This window comes from Tasmannia lanceolata, unplaced genomic scaffold (genome assembly GCF_043159265.1).
Source record: "Tasmannia lanceolata isolate RefF3 unplaced genomic scaffold, GAP_Taslan_0.1 ptg000018l, whole genome shotgun sequence".
Lineage (NCBI taxonomy): Eukaryota > Viridiplantae > Streptophyta > Magnoliopsida > Canellales > Winteraceae > Tasmannia > Tasmannia lanceolata.
This window is the reverse complement of record NW_027518695.1, coordinates 20464967-20492477: the sequence shown is the minus strand read 5'-3', so window position 1 is coordinate 20492477 and position 27511 is coordinate 20464967. Positions and strand designations below refer to the sequence as shown.

The 27511-nt window shown below is 37.8% G+C and overlaps 3 protein-coding genes across 3 annotated transcripts; 2 read left to right on the top strand and 1 right to left on the bottom strand.

Moving 5' to 3' along the window:
• The first annotated feature begins 838 nt into the window (after positions 1-838).
• Positions 839-3792, top strand: LOC143850856 (ARM repeat superfamily protein). The gene is made up of 2 exons (XM_077360126.1): positions 839-2301; positions 3351-3792. The coding sequence occupies exons 1-2, from the start codon at positions 1039-1041 to the stop codon at positions 3411-3413; spliced, it is 1326 nt and encodes a 441-aa protein (XP_077216241.1). The 5' UTR covers positions 839-1038; the 3' UTR covers positions 3414-3792.
• Positions 3793-9399: 5607 nt separating this feature from the next.
• LOC143851024 (Auxin-responsive family protein) lies at positions 9400-11142 on the bottom strand. Its single transcript, XM_077360349.1, has one exon. It carries the CDS (start codon positions 11021-11023, stop codon positions 9812-9814), a length of 1212 nt encoding a protein of 403 aa, XP_077216464.1. The 5' UTR covers positions 11024-11142; the 3' UTR covers positions 9400-9811.
• Positions 11143-15646: 4504 nt separating this feature from the next.
• LOC143849312 (Acyl-CoA N-acyltransferases (NAT) superfamily protein) lies at positions 15647-25956 on the top strand. The gene is made up of 6 exons (XM_077358299.1): positions 15647-15889; positions 16007-16078; positions 18638-18725; positions 25207-25339; positions 25591-25629; positions 25760-25956. Exons 1-6 carry the CDS (start codon positions 15715-15717, stop codon positions 25838-25840), a joined length of 588 nt encoding a protein of 195 aa, XP_077214414.1. The 5' UTR covers positions 15647-15714; the 3' UTR covers positions 25841-25956.
• The last annotated feature ends 1555 nt before the right edge of the window (positions 25957-27511 follow it).

The window sequence follows — 27511 nt, the reverse complement described above, 5'->3', positions numbered from 1 at the left end:
GAAGGCTCAAGCCTTTCTCCAACTCTTCATCTTATGTGGATGAGAAGATTTCTCACAAGTTCCTACGTGGGACTATTTATTTTGCCTTGGTTTAGAGAGCACAACAATCACACACACTTCAAGGCCTTGGGTTCAAGTCCCCATTCATCCAATTGATTCTAGCTTTTAAAGAAAGAGGGGGGGAACTTTAATTTGAATCTTTCCTCCAAATTTTAAACACAAAGCAAAAGCATCTTTGACTTTTCTATTTAAAAATTTCCAACACTAAGCCTATGTGGCTGCTCTCTTATGCAAAAGCCGGCATGCCAAATGCTTTCTTCAATGGTCCATAGCAAATCCCAAAATCTATTGATTTAAAAAATCCCTAGTTTCTTTGAAAATTTGCAACTCAGAAGTTTTGAGAAAGTTGTTTGTATTTTTCTCATAAAATATTTGATTTAGGCCAACCCATGTTTTGATAACTGCACGAACTCATCATGTCTTTGACTAGTTAAACAGCTGTCAAAGAATATTATAGTTTCCAAAAAGCTCTCTTTGCCCATTAATAAGAAAAGACAAGATGAGTAAGTGCAATTATCAAAATAAGGTAGTGCCAATATCATTAAACTTGATTTATTGGACGCTTTTTCTTCCCATTGTTTAAAAGAAAATACATAGACAGTGACCCCTCGGATAGCTGGGCCCAGACATCGATGGCCGCCCCGCTTACCAAAATCACTGACCCTTAAGTCCTTAACACGTGCACATTTTTTTTCCCTATTTAAAAAACCTAAGCCGAAACTTCCCGAAGCCAAGCCGAGCCAAGCCGACATCCGCCAGTTTAAAAGCAGCCTTCTCTAACCGTTCACCCACTTCACACACAAGAATCGCCATTATCGCCTTTATCGAGCTCCTTTTTTCCTCTGTTACAGAACCAGGGAAAAAAAATAAAAAAACCATGGAAGTATCCTAAAATCCTTCTAATCTCTTCATTTTCATACTCTCCTTTTCATTTTCTCAACCTTTCTCCAATCAAAACAAGCTCAAATTCTCTCCACCATGGTTTCACTCGGCGATTCAACTCAAACCCCTCGCTCTTCTATTTCTTCATCAGTTTCTCAATCTTCTTCAAAAATTCAAAGATCTGTCGGCAGATCAATGAGGACCGTCCGATCAAACCTCTTCCAAACCGATCAGATCTCTCCCTGCGTATCAGAAAACCTAACAGAATCCGTCATCGACTTTCGTCTCCGAGAACTCGCAAAAGAACACAGATCTGCAAAATCTGCTTCTTCAGAAGGTGCTTTTCTTGATCTTTCTCAATCTTTCAGTGATTTCTCAGCCTGTAGTAGTGATATTTCTGGAGAATTGCAGAGATTAGCTGCAATTCCAGTATCAGACGAGAATCAGATCCGTAAAAACTCAGATCTGGACTCAGATCTTGGGTTAGGGTTGTTCCAAAAGCGAGATACCTTCTCAACAGAGATTTTCGAAAGCGTTTCAGTAGAAAACCTAGAATCTTCTGTGAAGATTTCCGTTAAAAATCTGGAATCTCTATCAATAGATGTGAAAAGATCAGCTGCGGCAAAGCTCAGGCTTTTAGCGAAGAACAGACCGGAGAATCGAGCGGTGATCGGAGACTCAGGCGCGATCCGAGCCCTAATTCCACTTCTTAAATGTACAGATCCATCAACACAAGAGCATTCAGTAACAGCTCTTTTAAATCTCTCACTCTACGAACCAAACAAAATAACAATAACTGAATCAGGAGCGATAAAGCCTTTAGTCTATGTTTTAAAGACAGGAACTTCAGTTTCTAAGCAGAATTCAGCTTGTGCTTTGTTAAGTTTATCGTTGATTGATGATAATAAGCTCTCGATTGGAGCTTGTGGGGCGATCCCACCGTTGGTTTCGTTATTGATTGGGGGATCGAGTAGGGGGAAGAAGGATGCTCTAACTACTTTGTATAAGCTTTGTTCTGTGAGGCAGAATAAAGAGAGGGCTGTGAGTGCTGGGGTTATAAGGCCTTTGGTGGAGCTTGTTGGGGAACAGGGGAATGGAATGGCTGAGAAGGCTATGGTGGTTTTGAGTAGTTTGGCTGGGATAGCGGAGGGGAGGACTGAGATTGTTGAGGAGGGAGGGATTCCTGCACTTGTAGAGGCGATTGAAGATGGTTCTTCGAAAGGGAAGGAGTTTGCAGTTTTGACTTTGTTGCTTTTGTGTACTGATAATGTGAGGAATAGAGGGTTGTTGGTGAGGGAAGGAGGGATTCCGCCTCTTGTTGGGTTATCTCAGTCTGGAGCAGCTAGGGCGAAACATAAGGTAAGAAAAATTGGAAATTGATAACAGCATGAGTTTGTTTTGATAATTGCAGGAACCTATCTTGTTTTTTTCATTTTTCTTTTTTAATTGGGTTCTGAGAGCTTTTTGGGAGCTGAAATGATGAAAGATCAGATGGGTTCGTGCAAGTATTGAGACATGGTTGTGCTGATATCATTTACCTAAAAATATTATCTTTTGCAGAAATGTCGGTCGTTTGATTGTAAGGTAACTGGGTTTCGGTTTGGGTCTCATTTTTTCAGGAGTTATCAGCTATTATGCGATAGGAAGGTCATTGGGTTTGGGTCTTAGAGTTCGATTTTCGCTAAAAATGTCATTTTTATAGAAATATCGGCTGATACCGGAAACTCAGTCATTGGGTTGGGTTCTTCTAGTCCTATTTTTACTGAACATGTCTTTTCCCCCTTGTAAAAACTCAGAGTCGCTTACAACGGATACGTACCCAATGGGTCTCTCACATTTGTAACAGGTGCATCTGATCATAGTTTCGAAACTCCCGAGGACTCCCCGGAGTCCACTCCTTTTGACCTTGGCTGCATTCTGGGGCATTTGTCTTACAAAGTCAATCAGAATTCGAACCTCTGAGTGACTCTTTTTTAGCTTCGTCCGCTGCTTTTGCCTTTCAAAGTCAATCAAAATTCAAAATTCAAAACTCCGAGTTATGACCATGGTTTTAAATTTCGACCAAATCCGAAATTTCAGATTTCGGGGAATTTCGGTCCTGAATTTCGAACGTGAGTACGAAATTTCGGTCGAATTTCGGAAGTCCGAAACCGGTACCGAAATCGAAATTTTAAACCTTGGTTTTGACCTCTTCAACTAATTACTTAGCTTTGTCAACCAAATACTTAGACCATGTTATGCCCAATTGACTAGGATTTACTTTGGCTATAAGCCATCCCATCGGTGGCTTGTAATTGGGTTATTAACACAATAAATGGTCAATATTGGACGGCTGTAATTGTATTGGTGTGACTTATGTGGGATGAGTATGCTAATGATATGAATTTTTTGTTTATTGTTTTCGGCAGGCCGAAACGCTACTGCGGTATTTGAGGGAGCAGCGACAAGATGGTCCTTCTTCAAGCCCTTAAGAAGATTTGTGTTGGGGAGAGGAAGGTGTGTGTATTTTGACTATAAGATCACTGACTGTAAATAGGTTGTGTATGGTTTGTACAGTGTGCGTAAGTTTTCTAATTGTTGTTGAAAAAGAAGAGAAAACAGAAGAGACTAGTTGACATCTCAGTAGATGTTTTTTTTTTTTTTTTTTTTATGAATGGTACCTCTCACTAGATGTTGGAGATCTGATTTAGAGTGGAGAGTTTTTTTGGAAAATTTTCTTGGGTTTGTGGGAGTTTGTTATGAGGTTTGGGATTTGGGTTCTGAGTTTATTTGGGTGATCCAAATTCTCTGTTACAAGAAATTGCTATCATGTTTCTGTAATGATATTAATGTATTTAATATGTTCTGATAGCCTCTCTTTCTGATTTCTAATCTCTTTGCTATCAAGGAGAATGACTTGTTTGTATGAGTTTTTATATGGTTTATAAGCTCTTATAGTCCCTTATTTTTCAAAAAGAACTGTACGGACCATATAATGGGATGATCCAAACCGTCCATAAGATGGAACACAACATAAATAGGCTGTTCCCCAAAAATCATTTCCATAGTATGATCCCAGCCCTCTGATCTATAAAGGAATGCATATTGTCCAATTTCGATCAACGGGTATGAACACTTTGAATGGTAGATTTACTTTAGACCATCCTTGAACTACCAAAGTTTAGTTTGGACCTTCGGCTCATATTAACTTTACACGTGTTAAATGTATGCTGATCACAAGCCATCAAAGATGATTGGCGAAAATTGCCTAAGTTCACACTCAACAGGCAAAAGTCCATTGGAAGATGGCATTGGGACCATCTTAATCATTGAAAAAGAGAAAAATAATTTCAAACAACAAGCAACTCAAGTATTAAAATACTAATCATTTTACTAAACCAACTGGCCTAACAAATATTCCCTCAGTTTAGTCATATGGGTTGTGTTTCTGGTGTCCGTTGTTGCTGGTTTTATGAAAACAGAGCGATTTTCTTAATACATATACTAATCGAATGCACATGTGATGATATATGATCAGGAACTCTTAATCTCCTAATAATCAGAACTATGTCTCCTCTGCTTATAGCATTTGTACTAACTAATTTAATATATGATACGTTATGTAATATTTCTTTAAAATTTAAACTATGTTTTCCTTAGCAACCCTCTTTTGTTTTTTTTTCTTTGTGTGTTAATATTTTTTCTAAGATAGATAGTCTATCTAAGGTTAGAATAAACCTCAACTTGCTATTCCAATTCCAATGGTGGATAACTCCTGTGGGTTTTCCCTTCCGCTCACATTTTCTCTTTGGTCACATTTTTGCTAACAACTCTCAAATGAGACTAAGATGCAACACCCATTTTCTCAACTTTCTCCCATCAGTTCACAATATAACTTAATATAACCAACTTACTATAACTTAATATAACCCATTCTTTCCATTCCCAGAATTTCAGCAATGACTTCTGTGCGGCAAAAAGTCTCCTCGTCCAATGAAACCGATCCAATAACACAATCAAAGGCAAAATATAAACAACCACAAGAATCACAAGAGAGCAAGGTGTTGAGTTGGGTGTCTTGAATACAAACCCGTTTAGGGTCCGAAATATTGTGTGCGACCCGGCCCGTTTTATGTGTTTTTCGGCCCGATAAGACTAACTTAAAGCTCGCTTTATATAAAGGGGCTTTTAGGGCTTATTTCGAGAGCAAGTCTTGTAAAGAGGGTTGAGAGCTCTTGAAATTCCAAGGGTGGTCCCGAGTACGGCAACTATGAGGAGTGAAAATTAATTAGGTTTCTAACAAGTTTTAATCTTTTGAAAACTCAAACCTAAATTGGAAGTTAAGAGATCAAAATGAAATTCAAGCACACAAGTTAAATCTAGAGGTGCTATGCAAAATAAAGAGCTAGAGTTCAAGAGAGAGTGCACCCGAGATTTAAAGTGGTTCGGTCCTCAAAACGCGAGGCCTACTCAACTCCACCAACAAAGACCCGTTGATGGCTTCACTAAGTGATCTTCTTAACTTCGGCGAAGATCGGTGCCGATTACAAATTCCGACTACCTTTAACCTTGGTGGCAATCTTCACCACGGAGAGTGGGCTACGCTTCTCCGAACACTCGCCCGAATACAATTTCTTGAATAAGAAAGAAAGAACAAAAATCCCTCACAAGGGTTTACAACTTTGTAGAAGATGTACAAATATAGCCTAAAGATCCAAATCATAATCTAAGAGGATGAGAGGCATAATCAAGTTTGATTCACTATTTGGATGTTCAAATGAAGTTTTTGAGTGTTAGGATTGATGATTTGGAAGTTTAGAATGCCCATATATATAGGAGAAACCAAATATGACCGTTCAATGGCATTGTGGTAATTCCAGAAAAATTCCCAACGGCTATTTTTTCGACCGTTGTAGTGTTCTCGGAGTTTCGAGAAAAAATCTCGGAGTTCTGGGAATACAAACAGAAGATGAAAAAAGTCTACTGGACCATTTCTCGGAGTTCCGAGAAGCCTATGAAGAGCAGATTTTCACTTCTGTTTTTAGGCTTCTAACTTAACACCAAGTTGGGATTGCTATGAGGGTTCCAAGGTGTTGGAACTCCACAAAGACAATCTCTTTTATATTTAGGGTGTGTGTGTTTAACTTAATTATGCCTTTCAAAATCCTAAACTAGGATTGGATCTTAATACAATCTAATATAACTTGATCTTCAATGGATTCTTCAAGTCTTCATTTGTCTTGGACTTCGTTGTCTTTGGCCTTCATGATGTGGTCCAATGAGAGCTTCTTGGCCTCAATCCAAGCAATGTTGTCTTAGCACCAATGTGATCTACAACTTAGACAATCAAACACATTAGTGATCATAAATCACTTGTGTATTGGAATCATCAAAATAAGATGGGAACCATTGGGCTTACAGCTCTAAGGAAAGGGGAAAAGGGTGTGCTTGGGTTTCTAGAGGGTTTGGTGAGAGAGAGACTGATCTTTTCTTATAATCTCTGAATCTTATAGTGGATTTTCTCGTCGCCTCTGCCGTGGAGTAGGCTTTTGCCGAACCACGTAAATCTTTGTGTCTTTGTGTGATTGCTTGTGTTTATTCTTTTGTTTTACTTTGCCATTGAAATCAAATATTGCTATTTAACCCTCTTTACTCTTTCTTGTATACATTATTCTTTCAAACCCCTTTCTTCATGTAAGAAAGAAAATGATGTGTGCATGATAGTGGTGGTGTAAATGGAGTTAGTTAGTGGATGGCTGTGTGTTTATGGGTGTTAGTTATATATAGCTTATATGTTGTAGAGTTGCGGGAGTAGTCATTGCCTATGTTTATGGAAGTAGGCAAATGGGTTAGTGATGTGGCACACCTTTGTGCTTGTATTTAAGTTCTTTGATTCAATGAAATGAGAGGAGAAGAGAAATTTACAGCAAAGGAAACTTATGTTTCTTGGAGAGTCATGGTTCCTCTCGATTTGAGCCACTAGGAGATCCGGTTGCCTCGAATCAGCCTCTCTCCTTCTATTTTCTATCTTTCGTTTTGTTTGTTTGTGTTACGACCAATTAGGCACATAACAGAAAACTCCCCTTTTACACTACAAAAGGAAACCACAAGAAAGAAAACAATCTCACCTTCTTCTCTTCCTACTCTAGAGAAAAACCACCATGAGACTTCTTCTCTCTGTAAGATGAAAAAATCTAACTGTGTGTCTTCATCTTCTCCTACGAGATGAGAATGGTCTCTAATCATTTTCCTTCTACTCTTATCTCAAGAGAAAAACTGGAAAAACCATGGGTGCTTCATCTTCATCACAAGATGATCCTTAACTCTTACGTTTAGAGAAGGGAAAAACCATTTACATTTTTCACATTTAAATTTCAAGCCATGCATTCCAGCATGTCTCCACTCACACCAGTTTTTAAAACTGTTTTGTAACTATCTGTGAAACAAGACACAACACAACCACTTTATCATTATGTAAGAACCCACCTGCCCCACCAAGAACGTAATTTTGGGGTCTTTCAGATTTGCAATCTAAAAAGATGCCCACCAAAAATAAAGGGAAATGATATATTCGCCCCCTTTTTCTTACTTGGGCCACTTGCTTGTAGTGTAAAAGGGTAGTCACATACAGAGGCATGAGATAAATCTAAGAGCTTTTGAAGCACCTAATTTCACCTGAAACTGAGACACTTAGCAAAGAAAGATCAATGATCATCGAAGACTTTGACACGCAGGAACACTTAAACTAGACTTAATTAGCCCTTAAGCAAAGAGGGAAGACCAAGCTTAGTCATCCCCTTAAAGATGATCGGAAAAGGCTAAGATCGATCATCCCAAAAGACCAATGAAGCATGCCATCTCATTTCTACCCAAATTAATCCCAAAATATTTCATAAAAACTGTATATGGGCCCACCCTTTCATGCAAATTACCCCTCTCTTTGCTAACTTTATTATAATACCCCCATAATCCCTAGAAAGTGTCTCTAAAATATTATATAACTATTAGACTCTACCCCCTACTCTCTACACCCAATCCCTATACCCAATTAGCCTTGACACTTTACACCCTACATCCATTGACTCTTATCCCTTTACTACCTACATCCATTAGTCTTAATCAAGGTTTCAAATTTCGGTTCGGAATGCGTTTTGGTCCTCATCGAAACCAAAATTTGGGTCGAAATCAGACGAAATCTCTTGAACGGCTATTTTTTCTCCTACACTATTTCGATTGAAATTTCCTAAATTTCGGTAATTTTGGCAGAATTTTCGGGATAATATTAAATAATTATTAAAAAATCCGGATTTTTGGGTGAAATCCCTAAAATTTCGGACGAAATTTCGTTTATCGCCGAAATAAACTACTGTTTCGGTTTCGTTATCTGCTGAAACCCGAAATTTCGGATTTCAATCGAAATTTAAAACCTTTGTCTTAATCCTTTAGCATTAACTTGAACATATTACTACACCATCCTAAGCAAAGATAAAGAGTTCTCCTTCAAGCATCAACAGCGCACCTACAGAACTAAAGGAGCTATATCTCCCTATTTATCCTATCTTAGGCGCTATTTGGATGGCAAGAAAAACATTTCTGACAGAAAAAAATTTCTTGGGAAAATTTATTCTTGTCACGATTCCGAGGGAAATGATATAATTATGGTTAGTTTAGAGGTGTACCATCATAAGTTGAAGATCCCTCTAAATAAAAATTGAATAGGATTGGTTGAAGTTATCTTTTTTTCGGGTGTAAAAAAGTGGGAAATTTTAGAAATATTTTCCCTTTTCAAAACAATTCTTGCAATTCAAATAGGCCCTTTAAAGAAGGGGGATTTCTCCCTGTTGTCCGTTGAGCTGAGATTCCAAAACACCAAATAGAAAACACATGCACATCTACAAGCAAACACAAAGGTTTGACGAGGTTCAACAATTCCCTTAAAAAGTGTGTGTTTTCCTTAACTCTGAAAAGTAAGACTTCAAATACTAGTAGGGTGGTAATGACCATGGTTTTAAATTTCGATTGAAATCCGAAATACTAGTAGGGTGGTAATGACCATGGTTTTGTGGAGACCGACACCGAAACCACCCAAAACAGAAATGGTCATTTATTTCAGCCGAAATTTTGGAATTTTGGTCAAAATTTTGGTTTTTCCAAAATTTGACACAAAAAAACTGTTTTTTTTTAATATTAATTTAATATTTCTCTGAAATTTCCAAAATTTCGGTAATTTTAGCCGAAATTTAATAATGAATAAAATATTATTTTCGGCTTTTGTACATATTTCGACCGAAATTTTGAAAATTTGAAATTTCAAGGCCCAAAACCGGTACAGAAACCGAAATTTTAAACCTTGGTAATGACCACAGATAGTAATTCCTAAATTAAATACTATAATATGGGTTGATTATGGATATACCATAATCAACATTATAAGCTTTTCAATTGATTCACCACCTTTAACTATAACGTTTTCAAAAAAAAAAAAAAAAAACAACATTATAAGTTCATTTCATGCCTTGACTACTTTATTAAACCTATTTCAACTAGTTCATTTCATTACATTACTTTGGGTCATCTCATGCGGTCTACATAATCTACGCTCTCGATTACATTTCAATTTTCCCGTGTGGGACCAAAAAAATGATCATTAGCATTGATCCCATATCGATTGTCTCTGTAAGTCGCCCTTCTTTCAAGATTGTAGAGTATATGTATCATTTTTTAATAACCAATTTCCCTCAAATGTCAAAATCATCTTTCCTTTTCCCCATCAATTCAAATAAAAAGAAGAATAAAATTAAGCTAATCAACCCTCAAACAGGAAAAAAAAAAAAAAGTAAAATAAAAAACTTCATACAGTCTCAAGAGAAACCCTCACTTAAGATCTCTTTCAATGACTTCCGCTCCCTTTTTCATGACTCACCATCATTCCTTCCATCATTCCTTCTCTTCTCATCTTTCCCTCCTTTGCCTTCCTACAGAACACCACCCAGCTATTCACCTCCAAAGCAATACAAACACCCACCAAAGTGGAAAGTGCCAAACAATACGCTAACTTTCCATAAGACCTACTTGAGCCCATCACTTCAAATCCCTGAAAAACATTCACAACCCCCAAAATCACACAGGCATACCCAACAAAATGGTGGTATGACTTCCAATACTTCCTAAACTTGTTTGTAGTTTTCGGCCGAAACAACAATGCTAGTGTTTGCAAAGCCCCCATACAAAATGCGGCCACACCGAGCTTCCGGTGGACCCCATAAACCACGCCGGGAGACTCGACCCCTAGCCGGATTCCAATTGAAAACCCAACTGTCCCAAGAAAGAATCCGGTGAGCTGGGTAGCTGCGTGTGCGTAAAACCATGTTGGCCCCAGTGCCTGGATCTGATGCAAGTAGCGGGCTCCGAGGGCTCCTAGGGGTATTAAGAATCCCCATGAGATTGCATTTAGAATCGCGTGTGTGGTTCTCAATTTGTCGATTCGAGTAGGACCCGATGCCGTGGCCCCTGACATGACATCGATGGTGGCAATTGACTTGAGGTCGTTAGTGGTGGTTGGATGGATGGTTGGAGAGTAGCCTTGGACGTAGAGCCCGTGATTCCACACATGGTGGATTTTTGTTTTATTGTGCTTGAGTTTCAAAGTGGCAAAGATTTGTACGGTGGACCCATCATGGACTCTCGAGGCTCGGCCGCTATAAAGGGCGGCCGAGTAGGAGAGGAGGTCAATGTCGAGAGGTCGAGAGAGGAGCGGAGACCGTTGGAGTTTTACCGAAGGATCGAGGATGTATGGGAGGATGATAATGCGGCCGGTGTTGGGATCCGAGAAGGCTACGAGAGCACGGGTCCCGGTCATCTCGGGGGAATTCGGGTTGATCCCCCAGGCAACCCAACCGGATGGCGAGATGAAAGTCCCGGAGAAGGCGAGGTCGAGGGTGGCATTGTGGGGGTGGAATGTCCATGCTATGGAAGCTTGTTGAGTGGGAAGGGTCATGCATTTTTTATAGGTTTTGGCGGCGAATGAGGTCACACAACGAGCGGCCGCGGCCGGTGGCTGAGGAGAGAGAAGGAGAAGGAAGAAGAAGGAGAAGAAGAGCATGGTTGTGTGTGAAGAGAGCTATGATAGTGAAGCCAAAGAAGGTTTTGGAAGGGAAAGGAGAAGTTCTGGGTCTATAGAAAGAGGTTTGTATGGATGTTTTGAGGGGAATGTGAGTGGTGGGGTGGTGAAAGATGATGGTCCTTGTGTCGTGCTTAGCTTTGAAGCAAAGGTACTTCTTGTGGAAAGATTGGTTGGGATATGAGAATTGATTGGGTGGGTGGGTGGGTGATTGAGAGCTTTTTTTTTTTTTTTGATGGGTAATGATTGAGAGCTTTGGGAGTCAGAAAACTAGTTTTTGGTTAGTGGGTGCTTGATGTTGTGTTTATTTGTTATAAATTGATGTTTTTGAATGATTAATGTTTTTGGGTTGGGCTTGGGTTTGAAGTTAATTAAGGCATGAAATAGACTAGAGTGAGAATTGATTTTATCAATATGAGTAGATGATTTGATCCTGATCTAATGATCATCCGGCATCAGATCTTGGTCTAATGATCACGACCCATAGGATCTTGATCTAACGATCATAAGACGTATGGTTCATTACCGGTTAGGTGGGCCCCACTCAAGTGTAAAAAAGTGGTGCGGGGCCCACAATCTGCAACTGAAGTTTGGGTGTGGTTGATTAGCATTGCCTCATTTCTATGGAGTAGCTTTGGCAGTTGTTTTCTTAAAAATTGTTAATTAGGGTTCAATGTAATAATGGATTTACTATGTATAATTCTGAAGGAATTATGTTGTGAATTATTGATTAACACCTCTTAAGTAACAATGAAGAAAGCAATGAAATGATTTGATAATTGAAGGAGAATTTTGATTAGGAGACTGCCTATAACATGATTACAAAGATGAAAATATTAGTTTAAGGGAAATGATATCCCACCCAGGCCAACCCACCCCACCCCACCCCCCGAAACGGATAAAAGCCAGCCCCCCACTCAACTGTTTCGTGAGAATGGTTCACTGCTTGAGGATAAATTCACCCCCCTTTAACATTTTTTATGGGGGGGGGGAGGGGGGGTATCATTTCCCTAGTCTAAAGTCATGAATCATCATATACAATTAGAGAGATGATATTTCCACCCTCTTTTCCAACATTTCTACCCCCTCTTATTTCTCTTTTTCCGAAAAATAACTGATTTCCTATCTTGTTTGTTTTTTTCTTGGATGTAACTTTGTTTTCAAGAGAAAACAAGCAAAAGGTTGTGAGAATACTAAAAATGGTGTGGAAATATCATTTGCCTGTTCAAACTTTGTTAGAGGGAAATTATATTCACCACATTTTCTTCCCCGTTCCACCCTCAGCCCTTCACAAAAAAAGGTGGAAGGTGGATTTCTCAGCAAAGCGCTTAGTCACAACGGACGAGAAACTCTCCTAAAAGTAATTTGCATATAATCTTAGGCTGACGATAAATGCACACTCTGTTTTAACCATGGCCACCCTCTTTACTGTCGGCAAAATGGCAATGGAAGTGACTGGTTTTTGAAGAAATAAGGAATGAGAATAGAAGAAGAGAAAGAAGTAGGAGAGGCAAGCACGAGCTTTCTCATATAGACACTATTTCCCCACTTATATAGGTGGTTTCAAGGGAATAAGTCCCGAGGATACAATGCCAACATCAAGAACGAGGGTTGCACCCCAAGTTCAAGACAACCAGTTTATCCACACTCAGAGAAAAGTGAAGAAGAAAATTGTAAATATCAAAATAAAAACAGTAAACTCAAGGGTGGAAAGATAAAAAAGAAAGATGAAAAACACTAAAGGCTGAAGTGTTTAAAACATAGCTCATTGAATGTTTTTTTATAGACATATAAAAGACAAGAAAGACACCCCCAGGTGTCCCTATGACAACACTCCTTCCATGGGCGTTGGTGCTACGTTATCGACCTTATTGGGTCATGACCATTAAGGCACCCTAAGGTTTAAACACTATTCCAACCATTAGAAGCAACCGGTTAGCAAAAACTCTCTCTCTCTCACACACACCCCCCCCCCTCACACACACACACACAAAAAAAAACCTTTTTTTTTTCTCCTAAGCAATGTGGTACTAAAAACCCACAAGTGCTTTTCACCATTTGTTTTCATTTCTTTTTTAGTTTTTTAGTCTCATATATTTTTGTTTTAATCAAAGTTAATTATTATTTTTTCTCTTTCAGCTTTTGAAAAATCCACCAACAATCCCCCACTGTTTTTTAAAAGATAAAGAAAAAAAAAATGCAATCAATATATTGAGTAGAACTCATCCTATCACTACAACTAATAAGAGGACATTTAACCTTAACTTCTCAATTGGAGTTTCATAGGACAATTACTATACCCAATATATTGTGGGCACTAGTTCTTGTGTTGATTGCACATTCTATTTATTTAGTTCACGCGCTACCTAGTTCTGCAAGTGCTCCAGGACTATACAAGACTAGTCCATAGGGAGCCACCCCGACTTCTACACTTGAATAGGCAGACTTATCCTGAGTGCCTTCGCAATAATTAGTCAACCCACCATATTTATTAGTCTATCTATAATTTTGAAAGTTCAGCCTTACCGTACGTTGCGAAAGTAGACAGTGCATTTACCTTAGGAATGGAAATTTAATGGGTCATCTCAAATACTCTTATGGGGTTTAATGCACTTGAAATATAGCCTCTCACTAAATATTTCAAGAGGCATCACATAGTTAAACTCTTTTGAACTTCTAATGTGAAGAGTGATTGCATACCATTTTGTATTTTAAACTTTCACCATTAGAGAGTAGGCTCTCACTCGGATGCCAAATTTACTATTAATAACCCCATTCCACTCGAGCTTTCAATAACAGCTTTCTCTTGTTTACTAATTTTAGAATATAACGATATTTCATTGAGATATGTCTTGATTCACCTGTAAAGCGTTTATTTCTCGAAAAATGTAATGCTGACTTACTATTAAAGTAAAATGTTACTTTATAAAGGTTTTTCAAGGAATGGTATATTTCTTAACAATCGCCGCATATCTATAATATCTTTACTTGCTAAATACATTGATATGTATTGTGATTCTATGGATGACATAGCGATACACTTTATTTCTTAGATGACCAAGAAATAATCCATCACCTAAAGTAAATCACTATCCACTTGTAGATTCTAATCCTTACCAGATATTCAATTTCCATGGCTGTAATATTCAATAATAGAAAGAGTACCCGAATATTATCATAATTTATTGTACCTTTTAGATATCTCAATACTCTAAATACTACATTCCAATGTTCAGAATTAGGATCACTAGTAAATCTACTTTAATTACTTAAATCTACAACTGGTACAACACTATACAAACCGGTCTCTCTTTCTCTCCTTTAATATGAATAGTTGGTGGGCCCAACAATTAATTTGTTTAAATCTTTGAACAAGGTAGGCCCACCCATATTTTTCAAAATGAACTGAATTGCCCACAACATAGGATGATCCAAACCGTCCATTTGATGGGCCACAACATAAATAGGTTGCACCCCAAAATATCATTTCCATAGGATGATCCTAGCCGTTCGATCTAAAGAGGAACTGCACACTATAGAAATCTCTATAGATTGGGGGTTGCGATCATCCTATGGAAACGATTTGGGGAACAACCTATTTACATTGTGGCCCATCAAATGGACAGTTTGGATCATCCTATGATGTGGTTCGTACAATCCATTTTGAAACATACTTTGATGGGCCCAATAAAAAAGGACTTTTCTTGAAAATCATCTCTATATTGGAATATATACAGAGGTGCATGTATTCTTTTAAAAATAAAGTGGGGTCCACCTTATTGAAATATATAAACCATTCAATTGGTAGGTCCCAACGTAAATATGCCGTACGATGGAAATCATCCCCATTCGATGATCCTAACTCTTCAATCTATAGAGACTTATATATGGTGTAGTTTATCTCCAGATCAAAGGGTTAGGTTCATCCGATGGAGCTGATTTGGGGGCCTAGTAACATTAAGGCCCAATTGTCGGCCCCACAAATATTTTTCAAAATGCGGTGTATAGTCCACACCATAGAATGATCCAAGCCATCCATTTGATGGGCCACAACGTAAATAGGTTGTGCCCCGGAAATCATTTCGATAGGATGATCGCAACCCTCCGATCTATAGAGGTTTCCATATTATGCTATTTCTCTTTAAATCGGAGGGCTACGATCATCCTATGGAAATGATTTTTTGGCACACAACCTATTTATGATAAGGCACATCAAATGGACAGTTTGGATCCTCCTATGTTGTGGGTCGTACAGTTCATTTTGAAAAACATGGGTGGGGCCTACCTTGCTCAAGGATTTAAATAAATGAGATTTGTTAGGGTCCATCCCAAAAGTCATTTTGAGAGAGCAGCCACCTCATGAATAATGACAAAAATTTGTTGGAAAGTGAGCCTATGTGGATGGTCTCTCATGCAACAGACCATCTGGGTATTTTGGTCACAGATTGATGGCATGTCCTGAAGAAATATCACATTATCATTGCCCTAAAGAAATATCTACCATGGGTATTTTGGTCACAGATTGATGGCATGTACTGATTTGCAAAATTCTCTCAAATGACATGTCTCTATTTACAAATTGTCCAACAAGAAGATCAGAAGACTTGTTTTTCAAATAAAGCAAAGTAGAAGACCTCTTTTGCAGAAACCTCTTTGTGTGTTTGAGAGCGAGAATGGGAGTGAGTTTGGAAGGAAAGAAGGTGATACTGGTTCCATACATGAAAGAACATGTTCCAAAGTACCATCAATGGATGCAAGATCCTGCTTTGCTAGAGGCCACTGGATCAGAGCCCCTAACCCTAGAGCAAGAGTACGAGATGCAGCTTTCTTGGACCCAAGACCCCTACAGTAAATTTTTTTTCTTCTTTATCTTCATTTTTAACCCTTTCTAGTGATTGTTCATTATAAATCTCTTCTGGGTTTTTTTTATTCTGATGAATGAGTATGATAACTTGGGTATCGCAGAGCAAACGTTCATTGTCTTGGATAAGCAACTGGTCGTTGGGGATTTCGTCCATGGAGATTCACATGTGGAAGGTTTGCCTTTGATTTAAGGTCTTTTTTTTTTCATTTTTGTTCTGGGTTTTTTGTTGATGTACATATTTGAATGATCATTTCCGAGTTTTATTTGGTGTCAATTGCATTTTAATTGATTTATGAAGGGTTTTTTTTGTGTGGTTGAAGGTGTTCTGGAAATAGGGATATGTAGGCTTTGGTTGATTTAGGTTTTGTTATGTATATGCTGAATTGGATTGATTCTGTGAAAATTTTCTATTTTATGTATGGGAAGAACTTGTTTATGGGTTGAACTTCTGAATTTCTCCAATGTTTTATCTTTTTTTCCATTTTTAATTTTTCTTCATTGAATTTGCTTAGCTATATGAAAAAAATCCCATTGTAAAAAAAAAATCCCAAATGTTTTTATGTGAAGTTGTAAACATATATATTTTTTACATAAACATATATGTTCCACAATAAATATCAGTTTCAAGTTTGCTGGATTCGATTCCCAAAACTGCTATTTGAATCCTTCTATTAGCCTAAACTGAGAAGCATTGCTCTTCTTATTCGACGAGTAGACTGTAGTAACATCCATGGCAACTGATTAGGTCCTTATAGGCTATTACTTTTCTAGGGACACTTCCTATGCAATAGTTGCTGTGCTATGTTTGTGAACTATATATTTTTATATATAGTTTGTGGCACTGATGCCTATATTCTCAGGCCACTTTCTTCCAATGTTTATTGAGTGAAAAATTATGAAAAACTTAAGAACCTTTAGGCATTTAAGGTGTTAGAACAAAACATGCATTGCTCTGTAAGGTCTGTTATGAACTTCCAAAACAAATGGTATGATTGCTTTTACTAGATGTAAGCTTGAAGTTTCCTTGGGATTCACTGTAGGTTTTTTAGATGATAGGAGACAATCTAGATTCTAATGGCACTCTTAGGTACATGCCTATCATATGTGATGTATTATATGATGTATTGGCCTCATAGTTAACCTTGGAAGGATACTAATTTGGTGAACCGGAAGGGATCAGGTTCGACTTTGGACTCCTTCCGGTTGATTGGTAGAATCCTTTACGCTCCTTCCAATGGATAACTTGTATCTTGAGATAGATCTTATCCAATGCATCCTATCCATAATAGTCAAACTCTTACGAGTCGTACGAGTCAACCCCCTAGTTGAGTCGAGTCGCATGGGTGACTCGCCTTGTTGAAGACTCGTCCGAGTCATCTGGTGACTTGAATGAGTTGTTGTGAGTCAACTCGAAGAAATAAGACTTTTACGAGTCGAGTCGAGTTTGGGTTGCCCTGGCTTTCTTGTTTTGATGGTTGAAAACTTGGAAGTTGAAACTTAGAACTTAATTATTTTTGTGCATGCAAGTTACTTACAAACATATAGTTATTTATATTTTTGGCTTATTTATCTATGTGCTATTGGGTCATATTTTTTACATGCTTCATCTTTTGATATATAATTATATTTTTTCAACTAAATTTTTGTTCTTGTCAAAAACTCTTACAACTCATGAGTCGAGTCACGAGTCCTAAAATTAAGAAATCGAGTCACGGGTTAACAACTATGATCCTATCCTATAATCGGACAATGTTATATTGTCTTAGATGACCATACTAAATCTATACAACAATTATTGTCTGGATAACTAATAGAAAAAGTTGTATCCTATTTATTCCTGATTTTGGTTGTTTTGTTTTGGCTTTTTTAACGAAAGAAACATGATTAAAAGGGCCTTAACTTGTTCCTTATGGCTTAGATTTTCTTAGATACCCATTAGTTAAATGCATTCTAGAATCTGGACGACAAGCAAGAGTCACTAGCATTCAAACAAGACATGTCCCAATTCCTTGGTTTGCATGAAGGAAAGACTTTTATTCAACATTATGTCCAAATCTTGGATTACTTTTAGTCAACTCTATGGCCAAATCTTGAATTTTATTTTATTTTTCTTAAATAATCTGGTTTGATTGTTATTGATCGAGAGTCATCAAGGTTTTTTTTTTGTTTTTTATCTCAACCATAGGTTACCTAATATCTACCCCAAAATATTAATTAGGTGACATCTTCCATTTGTTCCTCAAGTTTCTTGATGATTTAAGATCACATGTATTTCTCTTAGGCATTTGTTTCTCTAGTCTCATGATGATGTAAGGTCACATGTATTTCTCTTAGTTGATAATATTCTGTTAGTCTGTTAATCAGTGTGACTATGTAGTAACTTCTCTGTCTTTATTATTAAAATTCTTAGGTTTGAACTTTTTCTTCTTCTTTTGTTTGGGATACAATTGTTTGATATTCATCAATTTAATGTCTCCCAATTGCATCTTTCTGGAAGTATATCCTAGGTCCAGTACAAAAGTGTAAGGTTCTCTTGCAGAATCCTTTTTGGTGATGTGACTTATACAGCCAAATTCATACATTCTTCTAAACTGTCTTCGTTTACCACTGTCAACTGTCCCCATAACATTATGGAAACACAATATTTTAATATGATTAGTTTTCAGTATATTGAACAGCTTTGCAGTTTTTTTCATCCAATTTAAGGTACTAAATATCATTTTTTGTTTCAGCTATGGTTGGTGATGTGAATTTATATATGAACGACCTCGATGATTTGCAAATGGCCGAGATTGAAATAATGATAGCAGAACCAAAAAGGTGCTTATCAATCTCTTTTAATTTTTATATACTAGCATACGCAGTTTCCCCAGGCAGTCTTGTAGATATTTTTTTTGTGTAAAATACACTTGTGTTTGCTCTATCAATAAAATAATCAGTGGAGAATCTAAAACATCAATGGCCAAAAAGATCTGCTGCTGTTTATGCATGTACCAAGTACCAATAATTCGCTACTTTCCATTATATGTTCGTCCTGCCCTGTGCTTGCTGTTTCTACAATTCGTTGTCATATCTACAGCCAACTGGTTGCTGTCTCATCTGATGAAAATTTCCTTTCAATAATCTGAACACATTACTGCTGGTGATAATACATCCACGTTTTTTAGGCTTTTTCAAAAAATGGAAAAAGAAAAATCAGAACACGATAATACACTTAATGATTTTTTCGTAGCTGTCTGACTATTCTCTACCTGAACCTGTTTCTCTTTTCTGTGGTTGATCATATTCAAATGTTTTTTAGCTATTCCTTTCTGTAACCATTTTCCTCCCATGACCGTCTCATGTGTATGTGTTTTTGCATGGATGTACTTGTACACTTACTTTTACTGTTCAGGTTCTCAACCATCTTAAATGGCCCATATATTATTTATTGCCATACTGTTAGGGAGGCCATGCGTTCATGAACTTGTTGGCCTAGGCCGTTGCTAGTCGGGAGTCCAATCTCCTCCCCGCTTATAATTTTTTTCTGGGTTTCCTGCCCTTATGTGGATTCGCCTTTCTCTTTAATGAATCTTGTTACCATGCTAAAAAGATAAAATAAAAATGTAAATTTGATTATATTTCGTACTCTAGACAAGGGTTAGATCAAGTTCAAGGTGTTAGGGTGGGGGTGGGCAATGACTTACTCCACATGGCTTCATGTGTTTACAGATGTTGAAAAATCAGAGACTCCATTTTGACTCAGGAACTGAGTCACTGGCAGATGGAATTTTTTTTATTCCATTAATATAACTTGGAAGTCATTTTTTTTGTAAATATTATAGACTGTAAGAAAGTAATGATGATAAAAAAAAAACATGAGTCATAATGAATTTTAGAAGTAGAGATAGTAAAACAAATTATTGCATGTTTTATAAGACAAATGGTGTAGTGTATGCATATTATTAATGTAATTGTAAGGCATCTTCCTTGCTATAAGGAAGAAAGATGAAAGCTCGAAGGAAGAAGACAAGAAAGGAGAGGAGACAAAAAATGACTTTGTGAGGGTTAAACACCCACCGCCACTAGCCTTTATATAATAACTATGTTCCAGTAATTACATAAGGTGTCATTTGGGCCATCCATTGATGGGCCATATCTTAATTACATGAATTACTCACTTAAAGGAAACACATGAGTCTTAAACTATTTAAACTCTTTAAACAATCCCCAAACATGGACGGAGCCAAGGGAGGGCAAGGGGGGGCAATTGCCCCCCTAAGATTTGGGATTTTCCTTTTTAGTTAGATTTTTTCCCTAAAATTGCCCCCTTAGGATTTTTCATATGTTAGTTTCTAAATCAATTCTCTTGTAAAGTTGGCCCTTGAATTTAGGGATTTTTTTCTTAGTTAGTTTCTAATTTTTTCTTTCTGTAAAGCTGTCCCCTTGAATTTAGGGTTTTTTTCCTAGTCTCTAAATTAACTCTCTCTCTCCCTCCCTCTCTCTGCACTAACAAAAAAAAAAAAATCTGATTATGAGGCTAAGAGAATCGCACATAAGCACATAAGTAGGGATTTGTCATGCAATTTCGTGAAAAGCCATTTCGCTTGTGACTTTTGCACGAGAGAACAGCTACACATGCTGACTTTTTAGCAGATTTTGTCTTATTCATTTATTCATGTGATGTCGCTGTTCTCTTGTGCAAAATTCAGCTGCTGAATGGCTTGCAGCAAAATTGGCTAGCAAATCCCACATAAGCAGGAGATTTTATATATTGTGTGCCCCTAGAGTATAGAATTTTTCAAAAAGTATTGTGGGCCCACTTCATTATAGCATAATCCAAATTATTCATTTGTTGGGCCACAATGTAAATAGGATACCCTTTAAAAATCTCCACAGGATGATTCTAACCCTCTGATCTACAATGGATTGCCCATTATAGAAACCTCTATAGATCAAAGCCTTAGGATTATCTTATGGAGATGGTTTACACGATGGAGCCGATTTCATTGTGACCCAACAAATGAACGGTTTGTATCATCCTATGAAGTGGGCCCATTGTATTTTTAAATAAATACTGGACTACACGTGCGAAAAACAAATAAAATCTTGGGCACCCCTACATATGAAGTGTAAAATGGTGGGCCCAAAATTCTATAACAACCATTCTTTGCCCTCCTTGGAGCAAATTCCTGGCTCCGTCCCTGCCCCCAAAGTTGGAGCATGGAAGTCATCATGCCCAACTCAGAGAAAATATTTTCAAACTGGCTTTGTACTTCTAATACTGAGTAGCTGTAAGTGCGATGGTCTCCTTCTGACACACAATCACTTAGGTGCAAAGTAATCCACACAAACCAGTACTTCTGTCCAAGGTAATCAACATGCAGCAACAAGTCACAACAAGAAGGCACGAGAAGGTACACCAACCCTTATAAATGGCATAACTGCCACAAAAAAGACATAATAGTCTTCACAAGAAGGCATGATTGCCTACAAAAATGGCTTAGCATCCTCACATCAAGACTGTAGTACTGTACCACAGTCCACAGAGAAGGCTTCGCAACAGTACAAGCAAGCAGCTCACATAACTCAGCTCCATAGTCTACACAAGGCAGCAAAATGCACATGACAACACATCAATTCTCGCCAGACACAACTGTCATACTAATGCATATCAGGTCTCAAGGATAGTCACATGAATGTGTAGCAGTCCACAAGACGTATTAGGTGCATGGACAAGTATCACAATAATCCACTATAACACATCAGCCCACAAAAGCACAGAACAGTCCATAGTCTTTGCAACCACTAACATTGCTCTTAGCATGGCAGCATTTTACACAAGTCAAAACAGTCACTAGAAGATGTAGCAGCCATAGGACACACACCAACCTATGAAGAAGATATAACAAACCTCAAATGAAAGAGCAACGATCAAGGTATAACAATGGCACAAAAGGATGGAACTGCTACAAGGACACAATGTAGCAGTTCACACATGGCACTACAACCCTTGATAGAGAGCACCACGCTCCGCGAAAAACAGCACAGTCAACTAAAAGGTGAAGTTACCTTCTCATGAACTATTCCATACGAAGAGTTAGCAGTTCATACTAGGAGAAAATTCCATTACGTGGAAATACATCAAAATGTCAATTCATCATCCTCTTTGATTTTAACATCAAACAAAATACTCTAGGGTACAATTATAAAGCAGATCACATGGGTTGTTTGTGTACAAAGAGGAGATAATGCCCTAGGGTTTCAAGAAGAAAGTAGTAGATAGAATAAGAGGATATTAGGGTTTCGAAATTCTGGACACAAAAATTAGGGTTTCTAACTTGAGATAAAGAGCAATTAGGATTTCATGATTAGGTTTTTGGCAAACAGGGGTTTAGAGATAGAGTTTAGTACTCGAATTTGTGGAGTCCAAATTTCAAATGTATTTCAAACATTATTTGGAGCATGAGACAGTTAAAAAAAATTAGGAACATGATGAGGGCTGGAATTACGAATAGATTTATGACTAGGTTTTTGAAAAAAAAATTAAGGTCTTTCAAAAAAAAACGCGGACCTAGGGTTAGAGGGTGGAAAGTAGAGAAGGGAGAGTTAGGGCTTCTAGATGATGAGCATATCTTTTCTTTTATTTTGATCAGACATGCTATGATACCATGTTAAAGTAATGACGAGTCATCTTCATTTACCATAAGGAAGAAAGATGAAGGCTAGAATGAAATAGGGGAAGAAGAGGAGAGGACAAGTGAGTTCGTGAGGGTTCAAAATTATGATTTGTGGACACGGACACGAGTGTCGCGTGTCGACACGAACACGGACATGGAGTGTCGGACACCGCAAACCCCCTAACTTTAGAAACGGGGACACGGCTAAAATAGAAAGTATATGTAATCATGATTTGTGGATATGGATTTGTGTGTCCAGTTTCGACATGGATACGCGTTGTCTAAATGAGTTGAAAGACAATATTCAATAAAAAAACAGAATGCCACACTTGACACAGTACAAAAACATGTCCACACACCCACATTAAGTCTAACACTTAAGCAATACAAGTAAAAGTGTCCAAAGTAGTGTCGACACGTGTGGACACGGGTGTCGTGTCGGACACGGCTGGACACGTGAGTCGGCAATAAATTCGAAGTGTCGGCCAAATCATAGGTTCAAATCCAGCTCCACAACCACTTGCCTTCGTATAATAGCTAAGTTCCACTAATTACATTAGTTGCCACTGAAGCCACTCAATGATGGGTCAGAATTACTCACTTAAGCTTGAAGGAAACAAACCAAAACATAAACATAAATCAACCTAAACGGTTTTAACTCTTTAACACATCTTGGGTTCACTTTTCAAACGTTAAAACTTCAAAAGAGTGATGCAGGACGGAGTCAAATACACAGTTACTCTCACATATATGACAATATATGATCTGTAGACATGGATTCCCGTGTCAAGTGTCAACATGGGTGTCGGCGTGGCAACCCCTAAAAATCTAGAAATAAGGACATGCCTAGTTCTTGATTTTTGCGTAGGGATTATCAACAATATTTGCAACATGATAAATGTGATATTCATTTAACAAACTAATAAAATCGTAGCATTAAGCAACTACAAGTCTAAAACAAATATGAGATGATCAGATAACAGTCGTTCATCAACCTAATCTATAATGAAGTAGAAAAATAACATGTTTTCAATAAGCCACTAACCTTTAGGATTCACCATAAACGGTTCTCATATAGATTTACTAGCTAATATGTTAGATACTATAGATCGGTACTTAGGAATGTCAGTGGGCAATGTAACAAATATTAATTAAAGAAAAATTACAAAAGAGTTAATAATCAATAAGGAGTTAAAAGTTAAAGCAATATTTAATTAATAAGACTGGCATTAAATATTTGACACTTGACTCGTTGCAAACCCACATCAAGTCAACACATCCAGCAGTACAGTTACACATGTCCGAAGGAGTCTTGACATGTTGCTTTTCAGTGTCGACAGCAGTATATTCGAAGTGTCAGGGAATTCAGATATGGAAACCCCCTCTGCCTAATTATTCATATTTCTTTTGTCGATTGCACATATGCAAAGTTATTAACGACATTCAACAACAAATGAGAAGACATCACATATGAATGGTGATCTGGGCCCTATTGCCCTCTTCCATGGTCTCACTGCCACCGATGTCAGCTAAGTTTTATCCATGTCATCATCACCACAATCATCATTGTTGTTGGTGGACTTATCATCTTTGATTCACTGGCATAACCATAGAAACTTCCATCACCATCTCGCTAGGCTTCCTCTAGGCACTTATCCACAGGTTCTCTATCTATTCTTCATAGGCTCTCCTGCTAATCACACGGGAAGTTTGTAACTTTGTGCGGAAACTGTAGGATCTGCCTTTGTGATAAAACTATCACATCAGACTAGGAATTGAGGCTTGGCGCGTAAAAACTACCCTGTATATAAGTAAAGGGAACAAAAAGCTTTCCAAAGTGATAGACTGCAAAACTCTGCATAATTGGTGATTGGGTACCGAACAAAAGCATCTGATGGGGACATCGACCATGGGAATGAGAGGGGATTCAAGGTCTACAGGCGTTGAAAAGCCAAAAGATATCCGCGATCCGTACTTTTGACGATGGAGATGATAAGGCTACTCTCTACCCTTGATCATTTTTCTTCTTGTGAGCCCCACTGTACAGTTTCCATGAATACGAGGCTGATCAGGAGCTCCATATGGTTTCATGGTGGCCCACTAGAGTGATGGTGTTCTCACCAAAAAAAAGGTTTGAATGGTGTGCAACTATACAATGTAGGTCTAGTTGAAAGCAAGAGACCTAAGGCTACTCTTTTTTTTTATTTGAAACTTAGGCTACTCTCCACCCTTGATCCTTTTTCTTCTTGAGAGCCCCACTGTACATTTCCCATGAATACAAGGCTGATCAGGCAATTCTCTTGTGTAAATGGGAGCTCCATATGGTTTCATGGTGGCCCACTAGAGTGATGGTGCTGACCACCATTCGTGTATACCGCATGTATATGTGGAAGTAATAGCTTTTTTACTCTAAAATCTACTTGATTATGCTTTGCTATTATGCACATCCTTTTTCTGTTTTGAGGAACATTTGATTTCTGTATATGAGCAATGGAAAATGCTTTACTGATAGCAATTCATGTATGTTGTTGTCATCTCAAATTATAAATCTCAACTGAGGCCGCTTTTCTTTTTCTTTAATGATCATGGTGTATGGGTTTGTTTTAATCATGTGGCTGATTGTTTTGTTCTTCTTAGCATAGCCGTGGCAAAGGGCTTGGGCAGAAATCGGTTTTAATGATGCTGACTTTTGCAGTGAAGAATTTTGGGATCCAAGCATTCCGTGCAAAAATAGGAGATTCAAACACAGCATCTCTTACTCTCTTCAGGAAATTGGTCTTCCCTCTTTCCCTATATCTATCTATCTGTACATGTGTGTGTGTGTGTGTGTGTGTGTGTGTGTGTTTTAGCACTCCAATATTTTGATAGGTGGCGAAAGTAGTGCTAAAATCATTTCCCTATATATAAAGTCTACATATACATGTAGTATATATATTGTTTGTGTGTGTAGTATGACTGTACGCATGCATGCATATATATGTGTACATCATTGTCTAGATAAACTAATAAGATTCTCATGGACGTAGGGTTTCGAAGATGTTGCTTACAGTGAAGTTTTCAAAGAGGTAAGGATTGAGTGCACAATTTCTTTCTTGCAGGCATCACAAATAAAAAGAAAAAGAGATCACAATCTGAATTGTTTTATGTACATTCTTAATTTTTCAATTATTATAGTTTTATCGAATGATTTGACAGGTAACGCTGGAGCTATCAGTGAGGAACCCAAGGTGCAAAGAGCTACTGAGTTCAAATGATAGTTTTTCCATTCACTCGTAAGCTCTGCACAATATTGACATGGGTTTAATTCCTTGTTTCAAGTTCAATTATTGAAAGGTATGCCTATGTAAACTACAGACTTCAATTCTAAGCATAAAAGCTGCGTTGATATTTTACCTCATTTGCGCATGTTTGTCTATATGGTGTTAATGGTTTTCTGGAATGATAGATGGATGGGAAGATGCTGCTCTTAACCCAAACCATGTCTCTTTATTCAAACCCTAACCCTTTTGTCTAAATTATTATGGCAATAGAATCCCCTCATTCTCATAGTGGTGTTTCAAAACTCGGACGAGATCTCGGCCAAAGTATAAGAGAGTCGACTCAGGTGAGTCAATGATTGATGTGATAAATTTTCATTAACTTGGGCGAGTCAAAGGAGTTTTGATTGACTTGGTAGAGCAAACTCTGAACTCTATGAAGCTGAATTGGCCAGGGGAGTTTTTAAACTGTGCATAGAAGTGAAAGAAATCACAGATTGATGGGTTTTTCATTTCTCTCATTTTTTATTATCTTTTGGCCAAGTGGACCCATCTCTTGACCTGATCTGAACAGCTTGCACGTGCCAAGTGTATGGTGGAGATTGAGCAATCCATTATGTGGGTCCTGCCCGTCAGCCACATATCTTTTTCTAGTAGTAGAGTATATTCATTTATGGCCTTCAATGCTAATTGTCTTGTGTTTATTTCTTCTACATTGTAAAAGTTGTGAGGATTTACATGGTGTGTAGTATCATTTTTCCATAGAAATATAAATACAAATGGGGACCACCTTTAAATGATCCAAACCATTCATTTGTTGGTCCTACTGTATCAAGATCATGTCCCGAAAACATTCTCCATTAGGCGATCCTGATCATTCGTATTAGAAATAAACAGCTCAGAATTGTTTAACAGCGGTTGGATAGGACCTATCACAGTGGCTATGCCTTGAAAATCATCCCTAGGCTACCCCTTCTAGTGTAAAAAGAGTAGCCATAACTACACACTAGAAGGGATGTCCCCGGGAAGAAAAGAGGGTGAATATCTCCCTTCCCATATCTTCCCTTCCCTGGTAAAGGAAATGTTGCAAATGATATAGGCACAACCGTGTTTGACAATAGGTGCAAAATCACCTTGTCCTATATGCTTAACTAGCCGTTACAATTCCTAAAAAGCTGTCAGCCACCTTTAACAGCTGGTTAAACATATTGGACAAGTTGAGTTCATGCCTGATATTAAAAAATGGTTCAACCTATAACGCATTTTTATACTGTGTAAGTCCTTATAGTCCAGTACTGTACAGACCACACTATAGGATGATCGAAACCGTCCATGTGATGGGCCACAACGTAAATAGGTTGTGCCCTAGAAATCATTTGTAAAGGTTGATCTCATCCCTCCGATCTATAGAGAAACTGCATATTATGGAAACTTCTATAGATCAGAGGGCCAGGATCATCCTATGGAAATGATTTCTGGGGCACAACCTATTTACGTTGTGTTCCATCCCATGGACGGTTTGGATCATCATCCTATGATATGGTCCGTACAATACTTTTTGAAAAATAGGGGACTATAAGGGCTTACACCATATAAAATCTCGCCTATAACATTTGCCTAAAAATATTAGGTGCAACTTGGGACTCAATCTGAACCTGATGAATTTAACCTGATTTTGGCTTTTGGCTCT

Bases quoted from the DNA above. Each gene is read 5' to 3' on its own strand.
- LOC143850856 (XM_077360126.1), top strand. From the start codon at position 1,039: ATGGTTTCACTCGGCGATTCAACTCAAACCCCTCGCTCTTCTATTTCT. The intron at 2,302-3,350 runs GTAAGAAAAATT...TGTTTTCGGCAG, and splicing joins CAGCTAGGGCGAAACATAAG to GCCGAAACGCTACTGCGGTA.
- LOC143851024 (XM_077360349.1), bottom strand. From the start codon at position 11,023: ATGCTCTTCTTCTCCTTCTTCTTCCTTCTCCTTCTCTCTCCTCAGCCA.
- LOC143849312 (XM_077358299.1), top strand. From the start codon at position 15,715: ATGGGAGTGAGTTTGGAAGGAAAGAAGGTGATACTGGTTCCATACATG. The intron at 15,890-16,006 runs GTAAATTTTTTT...TGGGTATCGCAG, and splicing joins TTGGACCCAAGACCCCTACA to AGCAAACGTTCATTGTCTTG. The intron at 25,340-25,590 runs GTCTTCCCTCTT...TCATGGACGTAG, and splicing joins TTACTCTCTTCAGGAAATTG to GGTTTCGAAGATGTTGCTTA.